General features: G+C 42.4%; 1 protein-coding gene across 1 annotated transcript in view; it reads left to right on the top strand.

Annotated features, from left to right (window-relative positions):
* arhgef33 (Rho guanine nucleotide exchange factor (GEF) 33) overlaps nucleotides 1-9,212 on the top strand; it is an 11,193-nt gene extending 1,981 nt beyond the window's left edge. Inside the window, exons 2-16 of the mRNA XM_020601822.1 lie at nucleotides 111-154; nucleotides 1,486-1,650; nucleotides 1,904-2,025; nucleotides 2,337-2,482; nucleotides 2,723-2,842; nucleotides 3,453-3,579; nucleotides 3,775-3,907; nucleotides 4,814-4,921; nucleotides 5,138-5,230; nucleotides 5,528-5,676; nucleotides 6,235-6,407; nucleotides 7,446-7,906; nucleotides 8,002-8,226; nucleotides 8,439-8,581; nucleotides 8,848-9,212. Coding sequence (XP_020457478.1) covers nucleotides 111-154; nucleotides 1,486-1,650; nucleotides 1,904-2,025; nucleotides 2,337-2,482; nucleotides 2,723-2,842; nucleotides 3,453-3,579; nucleotides 3,775-3,907; nucleotides 4,814-4,921; nucleotides 5,138-5,230; nucleotides 5,528-5,676; nucleotides 6,235-6,407; nucleotides 7,446-7,906; nucleotides 8,002-8,226; nucleotides 8,439-8,581; nucleotides 8,848-8,980 — 2,342 coding nt within the window. The 3' untranslated portion in view covers nucleotides 8,981-9,212. The remainder of the gene's footprint in view (nucleotides 1-110; nucleotides 155-1,485; nucleotides 1,651-1,903; nucleotides 2,026-2,336; nucleotides 2,483-2,722; nucleotides 2,843-3,452; nucleotides 3,580-3,774; nucleotides 3,908-4,813; nucleotides 4,922-5,137; nucleotides 5,231-5,527; nucleotides 5,677-6,234; nucleotides 6,408-7,445; nucleotides 7,907-8,001; nucleotides 8,227-8,438; nucleotides 8,582-8,847) is intronic.
* The last annotated feature ends 57 nt before the right edge of the window (nucleotides 9,213-9,269 follow it).

Here is a 9,269-nt window from a genome sequence, read left to right as displayed (position 1 = left end):
ATTCCTGCTTATAGAATATATGATGTAATCATAAAACAGATTTGATCAACATTTTCATGAAAGTGAACTGATGCCTGGGTGGGTGCCTAACTGAGCTTTTTGTTTCCTAGATAAAGAAGAAAATACAGAGGAGGCTAAACTAGAGATTGTTCAGGTAATTAAAGATTCCTCTTTTTAAGCAACTGATTGTCGAGTATTTTACAAACCAAATCACTGTCACTGTTATATCAGCCAACACAGATGTATGTAGACTTGGAAAAGCGATCTGTGAACGGTGACTTGGACTTGTGGCTGGGCATATTTTCTCCTGTCAGTCAAGCTGAAATTATGCTCGTCACTTGTTCAAACAAATCAACCACAATGTAAACTAAACTTGCAACTAATATAATAAAAGAATGATATTTATGAGGGATTTATACTCATTAGATCTGCAGCTCCCAGGTGAGCAGGCAGTAGTCAACCACTGATAGCATCAGAGAGGAAGAGGAGCAGAAGGCAAACAGAACAGAGACTCTATTCAGTCAGCTGCCTAATGCCTTTCACATGACTGAGAGAGTGATTCAAGAAGAGAGGGAAAGATACAGAGAGAGACAGCTGCTTCAATCCATGTTATATTCCCATGAACTGATTCAGTTATCCCTGCTAAATAAATCCAATCATCTATTAATGAGAAAACCAAGAAAGAAGAGGAAAAGGCAGGCAGATAAAGAATATGCTGCTTATAGAATATTATTAAGAGATGTGAGGATATCACATTCATTATAAAAAAAGGTATGACAATGTGAAGATAATGATGATGAAGAGCAAAATTAAACAAGGTAGACTGCTGAAAGCAAATACTCTCCACTGGACTTAAAATAAATCTGAGTGGACCTAAATAAAGATGTACTGAAACCAACTAAGAAAAACCAAATGCACAAAAACACAAACGACAAAAATAGTTTCATATAGTTTCCAATAGAATAGTTTCAAATCAAAAGGCCAATAAGAGCAGTGCAAAGAAACCACAGCAAACAGAAAAATAGCATGTAAGACCCATAAAAACATTACAGGAGAAATAACATCTAAAAGGCTGACTAACAGGTACATGTGTCAGTGCAGTAGAACACCGGTTACTACTGGTGTGACACAAAGCAATAAGGTTACACAAAGCTTGAATTAATCCCAAATTAAAACCACACTACTATACATGCTATGCCACTAATGTTACCAAAACAAACACATTAGCTTTAGATACTAACACACTGAGAAGAAGAACACCACATCAGTAAATTCCTAGACATATTGTAAGATTTATATTTTATGGCCTTAAAACTGAAGCAAAAGAACCCAACTAAAGCAACTACAAATGTATTTCCCACTACACTGGAGTCAGTGACAACACCAAAAAAGACAACTTTAACCTCTGGAATTCAAATAATTGTTTTCTTTTCATTTAAAGAAGTCAACACCTTCAAACAGTAAAAACGACTTGTTGTGGTGCAGCTGCAGGGCCTGATGGCTGAGCTGCACGAGGGGCTCCACGCTGCCCTGATGGAGCTGCGCGAGCTGCGTCACAGGGACCACGGCCTGGAGGAGAAGCTCCAGGCTCATCAGACTGACGTGGATGATAAAATAATGGGCCTCAAGAATTCGCTCAACACTTTCAAGGTGCAGGAGATGTTATAGAGTAAAAACACACCCCCAGATTGTATTCTTGGTAAGGTGAGGCTGCTCTAACATAATTTAGACCATCACCAGAAACTACTGGATAAAGATTTAGTTGCTCTGGAAGAAACTCACCCTCTTCTTGATGTGTGCCCTAAATTCCCCAAATCTGACCTGGTGGCCTGTGCAGTAAAACAACAAACTGACAGTTTTATCAGTTTAAAGCAGTTACACTAATGCAGTTCCTTACTTACAGGAGGCGCTCAATACAGCGCTGTTGCACGTTAAGGATGTGTCCAGCAGACAGAGAGAGGTTCAGAGGAGGATAGAACTGCTGCAGCCAGAAAACACCAAAGATATAATCTGTGTTTCATGCAGGTAGGACTGAAACATGCATGTTTCCATTACAGAAATAAGGATACAAATGCACGCACAAACACACACATTAGTTTAATCCACAAAAGCACATCTGAATTATATTTAATCGCCTCCTTTTGTAGTCATCTGACTTACTGTACATGTTTTGATTATCCTTGTCCTCTAAACGCTAGAGGAGCAAAGTACAGATTGTGAAATTAGCCCAAGGCTGCTCTTGATCTCTCTGACAAATGCTCTTTGGCAGTGATACAAAAATATCAACTATGTTGTGTAACTTCACAAATAATTTTTTTTTCTTGGTCAAAACGTAGGAAGAGCTGCAAGGCAGATGTGCTAATGGAATCAGGAGACGAACACATCTGTGTGCCCAGCCAATCAGATATCAGTGGTTTCCAGCACTTATTTGCCAATCTGCCACGCAGTGGGTCACCACAGAGGAGCTCCACATCAACGCAAAGTGAGTCAGTGCATGTGGATGCATTTGAAACACTTTGCATTTAATTAGCCTATTTAGCGTTTCTAAGCAGTAACATCTCATGTACAGTACTGTGCATTTCTCCACAGGCAAAACACATTAGCACATACTCTCATCCAAAAAGTTGGGCTGTGTTAGGGAATAATGTAGTGTGAAGGAAAACAAATGAAACACTACAAAGAGTCAGAGTCACTTACTCACGTTTGTGTGAGTGTGTTGCAGCCTCTACCTCTGAGCAGGAGGCTCAGCAGCAGCGGAGAGGTCGCCTGTCCACATCACCAGCGCAGAGAGAAAGAAACAACAGCAAAGATGACACAGACACTAGCAGCCGGCCTGAAAACAGTAAGAAACACAAAGTTCTCTACAGGCTCCCGCTCCAGCTGTTATGACACCTTTTATCACCACTGGAGCCACTAACTCTGCTGCTAGTTCTGCTACTACTACCAGTGTTGATGCAACTACTGCTGGTAACACTGCTACCACACACACACACACATACACACAATACAAGACTCACCAACAGCAGGTGGCTAATTTGTTTTACCACTAGATGTCAGACGTCCAACACATGAAGTGATTGACTCAGGGCTTCTGTCTGTTATCTGTAATGTCCTAACACTATTTTTACCCAATGCACAGTGCTGACTATGGTCCTAAATGCCTGTCCATAAATGTAATGCTACAGCCAGCAGCCAATTAATGTAGCTTAGCACAAAGACTGGAGATAGGAAAAGTCAGACAGCCTGGCATTGTCCAGAGGCCATGAAATCCACTTACTGCATCTCTAGAGGTCACTAACACAGACCAGGACATACTGCATCTCCCCATAAGACTACAGATTGTTAGTTTTTTTTCCCAATCCAGATCTTTAAGTCTTCATGCTAAACCAAGCTCACCACCGCTCAGCTCCAGCTTTATTTTTACCTTGACACATGTTCTTATGTGTTTGTAGGTAAGAGACAGAGAGCGGCACTGGAGCTGCTGGAGTCAGAGAGAGTTTACATATCCAACCTGTCTCTCCTACTAAAGGCCAACATATCCTTCAATGGATCAGAGGCGCCCACCTCCAAAGACAAACGGTGAGACTGTGGACACACAAAGACAAGTTCAATCTGACAATCTGGGGGGTGTTCCCTGATGTTATGAGCCATAAACTCAGGGAGAAGAACATGTTTCAGTCTTATTTTATCACTTTATATCATCACTGGTTATTCAACTAAGTAATTATTTTCTGCAACTGATTCCCACCCTCCTGTCTTTCTTGTTTTCTTTAGTCCATTCCCAAGCTCTCTGAGGTTTCTGATCCAGCAGCATCTCAACCTCCTTCACATTCTCCAGGAACGTGTGCTCAAATACCAGTGGCAAGGCATCATGGGGGACGTGTTTATGAGGCTCACCAGCAAAGGGGTGACGCACAAACACAGAAGTTGATTACTGTGTCTTTCACCTTCTGTTTGAACAATTTATAAGGTCAAAATGTACAGTAGCTGTTACAGTACCAGACAGTAGCTCAGGAAGGTGGAGTACTTGTACTAGTTTCATTTGCATGAATACAGGCTCGCTGACATGCAGTAAGGAGAACCACATAGTCTGCACTTTAATGGAATTAGCACAAAAACAGATGCAACAACAAACAAATTTTTAGCTGGCAGTTTCTCACTGGCTTTGGTCATATTTTACCAACTATGGACAAATAATAGTGAACACGCTCGGCACCTTTCAGACACAGTTTCAGCAAGAAATGAATATAAAAAGCTTCAGAAGTGTATGATGCATCTCTACTGTTAACCATGCTGTAAGACCTGGACCTCCAGCTTACTTGCTTGTAAATCAACTATCTCACGTTCACAATGCAAGTGCTGTTCCAGGCTACTTAATCAGAAGGGGGTCAAAACATTTGGCCTCGTGACTGGGAATTTATAATGGATTTGAATCACTTTGGCAACCATGGCGGACATTTAATGAAATGTCAAATTCCAGCAGAGCCATGTTGAGAGCTGGAATCCAGATGTAGTACAAAGACAACAGTGATTCCTCCATGATGTTACTAGAGTAACAAGCTAAATATTCCATGGACATATGTGAATTTTACTGAATGTATAAAAAGCTCTGTAATATTAGGAAGATGCTAGTGGTGGTGAAAGCCCAGCCAAAAGCCAAAAGCAGACTAATGAGTCTGTTATATTAGAGCCAGTGCATGCTGTGATTGCACTTGTAAAAGTTTTTTTAACAAGTGGAAAATGTAAGTGGATGGGACATGAACACACCCACGACATGCAACCACAGACAGTATTTCTCTCTTTCTACCCACAGAGTGAATTCTTAGACTTTTATGTGTCATACCTGAAGGAGCTTCCAGACTGTTTGTCAGTCATCACCATGCTGGCCTGCAGCTCTGTGAAATCTTCTGCCCTCCAGGAGGTAAAACAAAACAGGACAGAATGAGGCAATGCAGTACAGCGCACAACAGGACATGATACTGTATAATATTAGAGAATGTAACACGACAGGGCAAGCAGGATGGGATATGACAGTAGGCTAATTCAAAATGTGTAAATACAGTAACACCGCATATACCTGCTGTATTAACTGACTGTCGTTCCATTCTGATTGGTCGACCTGCGCTGCTTCTATCAGAGTGACATAACGGGGGACGAATCCAAACCCTCCCTCCACATGCTGCTTCTCCAGCCGGTTCAGAGGATCCCCGAGTACCTGCTGCTGCTCCAGGTTAGATTAACGCACAGCCACACTTAACAAACTGTAGATAATAATCTCAATTTAAAGGGCTGAACTTTAACATTTCATATAGCACATTGTATACATGTAGTAATAATGTAATGCATTTTAATAACTTAATTTTCACATTTGTTTTTAAATTACTTATAAATGTTAAGATGGCACATAAAGATAGACGCAATCATGACACGAATACAATATGTTTAATATGTTGCCCCGATGATTCCGAAGACTGTTTCAGTTCAGAGATGCATGAAATTACATGTGAGTGTGTGTGTGTGTGCACAGAGGCTGCTGAGGCAGACTGATGTCAGTCACCCAGATTATTACCTGCTGCTAGTGTGCATCCAGCAGTTCAGGTCCTTCACAGCTCAGTATCACCACCTGCTTCAGCACAACCAGGAGCTTCTGCTGCATAACCACAAGGAGCTGAAGAGGTCAGAATGATCACTCAACAAAGAATAACATTACATGTGTGTTTAAGACCATACACTTGCAGTGGTGCCATGTTGTGTTTAACAACCTTCTGCACCATCACTTTGCCAGCCTTCACATAAAACCTTTATTCTTTCATACAAACTATTCAGTGAAGAATCAAATCCCTGAATTAATTTATGGCCGCTTGGGTGCAGACAAATCTGACAGACACATGAGCCTGAAAGATTATTGCCTTATGAAATTGTTGGCTGACATGTTGGCAAACGTCCCAGTTTACAGCTACAGCAGAAACAGAGCAACAGTCACATTCAGCTGAATATCTATGACCGCCAGACTGATTTCAGTCTAATACTCATTATGGTTTTAGCTCTGTTTTGGTCTCCACCAATGTGTGTTGGAAAAATCTATCTTTATATTTCAGACCCAGCTATTTGCTAACTTTGTCTGCTATCTGATGCGTGGCAGGTAGCGCACAGCAGGTTTTTCAGAGCTATTTGTTGCTAAACAATGTTTACTGCTGCTGGAAACAAGGGTAAGGGATCATTTATTCATGACAGGGAACATGCTAACCAGGCAAGGGACAGCAAGCAGCGTCTCCTGGAGCAGATCCAGTCCCACTGTTTCCAGGATCGAGACCAGGAATCTGAAACTCACGGTTATGACAGAGAGTGGACCTCCCAGTTACCATTCTTCAGCCATGACCTGGACTCACGGAGCTACAAACCAACAGGTCTGCATCGGCAAAAGCTTCTGATTATTGTTAGGTGTGATCTTTCTGTGGTTCCAGGTTATACTTTGGGCATCAACAGGAAGTTTTATTAGGTTGATCTTAGAAATGTCATTATACCTCAGAGTACTTGTTAGATTGTCAACCAGCATCTGAGAGCAGTTTTTCTAACTTGATAAGACTTATAATCCAACCAGCAGCCAGCATTACACTGCAAGCTTGTTTCATTCTTCAAACTGCTGTCAGGGAGGTGTGTGTGGAGCTCCCGTGAAGGTGGAGGTGAGAACCCAATTAAAGAGCCAGTAAGCTGGGACAGCAGAACAGATTTTAATGTCTTTCTCAGGAACAGAGTCCGATTGGAACAGAAACAGTCTAGAGGGATCAGGCAGAGAGTAGTACTTAGTTCGGTCCACAGTCGGGAACTCCAGCAGGGAAGGCAAAGTCTAGGGCTGAAGAGTCTAGACAATGCATAGAGCAATCTGGCAGCTCCCCACAGAGTGAGGAGCTGCTATATGCTGTGGTGAGCAGGTGTGAATGATTGAGCGGCAGGTGATACAAATGTGGTTGATGATATGAAGTTCCCAGGAGTCTGGGTGAGCTGGGTACAGGAAGTAGTTACAGAATAAGAGCGTGTGGCAGGAAGTGGATGGGGCAGAATCATGACATCTCCTTTCAGCTTTTTCACTGTGTTCGACTGAGTGTCACTGTCTGAACATGTGCACTGTCATCACCATTTGGAAAACTACAAGCATTTGTCTTTAGACGTGTTCAGATGACAACTTTCCATCACAATGGTTTAACACTTGTCCACACTGATAAAGTAATGCCCTTGTCACTGGTTGCCCCAGTGAGAGGACTGCCTTGGTTGAGACAAGACTCAGAAGCATCTTGGCATCATGTATTTGTCACATCATATCTTTAGGTGTTGTAACCTTCATGCTGTGACTTTGTGTTTCTCATGCAGAAGCAGACATGGAACCCATACCACTTAAAGGGTTTTGGAACTATTGCCCCATTAATTAACCATCCTTTGGCTTTCAGGTCTTGGCAGTATCCCAGAGAGTGAGGCATCTGAGAGCTTGATGTCATATCATCATTGCTTGCCCTCCAGACCTACCGACTTGATTCAGGGTCAACCTGGCTCTGCTCTGGCCGATGCTCTCGGAGAGTTCCTTCTTCCTCCAGACCCCGAAGGAATGGAGAGCCACTATGAAGAGGACAAAGGCTCTCTTCATGATGTCTCCATGTTTGAGCGCTGCTCCTCTGCATCCTCAGATTCCTCCATTGACATTGCCTTTGTGAAGTGCCCCAAAGCCCACTCAGCATCACATCATGTAATGGCGGCAAATGTGTCAACAGCCTGTGAAGTTTTGGCCAATGATGGAAATCAAGGAAATGGTTACAGCAAACTGTCCAACCGAGGATGTGTGTCTCCAGATGAAGCTTTAATGATGCGCTTCAATCAGCATCACCCCCTTCAGGCCAGCCAGTGTAAGAGCAAGGTAAGCTTGTTTTTGGTTTCGTATAAAGCAAAACAAATCCTTAAATAATGTATACATGTGTAAAAATCAATAAACACGTATTCTCTGCCATCTAGTCACTAAATGGCCTGCAGATGGAGAACACAGTGAGTTGTCTGGAGAGTGGGCCTCTATCAGATCACCTCCGAAGGGTGGGACTGGGCAGCCATGCCAAGCTGCAGCGCCAGGGCAGTAAGGGAAGCAAAGGGTGTCCCCACCTATCACATAAAGTCCACAGCCCCCTGGGAAACAGAGCAGATACTGACAAACAGAATGACGGTCTTCATGGGTCGCTCAGCATTGTGAGTTTCAGCAAAGATGGGAGCAAATTATACAGACATGGCTAAAAGTGTTGGTACCCTTAGATTTCAGTGAAACAGTTCTCTGCTCTTCCCACATGAAGTGTTGTGATATTTAAAGCCATGCATAGTCAAGGTAAAGGCTACAAGACCATCTCTGAGGTGTAATTACACCCTAACTGAAGAAAATGTACTATTGTATTCAACCCCAACAGGATGGCGGGATAAAATCATGGGGGGAAGAGTCAAAGTGGAGGAGTGGGGCTGAGGAGAATAACCACAACCCTCTCAGTGAGAGGAGCCGGAAGCAGGACAAAGGAGGCTTCAGGAGCTCGTTCAAGAAACTCTTCAAGAAGAAGTAAGAATGACAATGTAACATGGAAATATGCACATGGATGACTTGATACTGTCACTGAAAAAGAGCAAATGAAGGTTTAAGATGGCAAAAAGAGGGAAGGATTGAAAGAAACTCTGATATGTCAGTAAAGACAGAGAAAGGTTTTGCTTTTTTTGTATCTACATTTATGGGAAACGCCTCCGTTGTTTTTTAGAAACGCCTTCTAAAACACAGAACCACAGTGACATGGGAGCATCACATTTACCTCCACTCTTTCTTTCTAACAGGAGCGGCGATGAGAAGAAAGAGAAGGGGTGTGAGAAAGCACCAGAAAACCACAATAACAGCGAACATCAGGAGACATCAGGGAAAAATCCCAAACTGGCACATCTGGAGATAAACCGGGGTACAGCTGTATGAACACCAGCCTGTCAACAAACACTGCCACAGACTGATTAACTATACAGTGTAAACATGCATGTTTTAGGATACACACATGCTAAATTTGAGACTACTATATGAGTGCTGTAAGCTGTTTAGATAAGCAGCTTTTCTTTTAAACATTTCCATTTATAAATCTGATGAACGTGGTTAATTGAAAGACAGAGTCTAGGCCCTGGCCTTGATACTGAGGGAAAGCACTCGGCATTGTTGTACCATGGATTGTGTTTCAACAACAGCAGTGATTATTGAATTTTTGCTCATGTGT

This window comes from Monopterus albus, unplaced genomic scaffold, assembly GCF_001952655.1.
Source record: "Monopterus albus unplaced genomic scaffold, M_albus_1.0 scaffold52.1, whole genome shotgun sequence".
In the NCBI taxonomy this organism is placed as follows: domain Eukaryota; kingdom Metazoa; phylum Chordata; class Actinopteri; order Synbranchiformes; family Synbranchidae; genus Monopterus; species Monopterus albus.
This window is presented reverse-complemented; position numbering and strand designations above follow the sequence as displayed.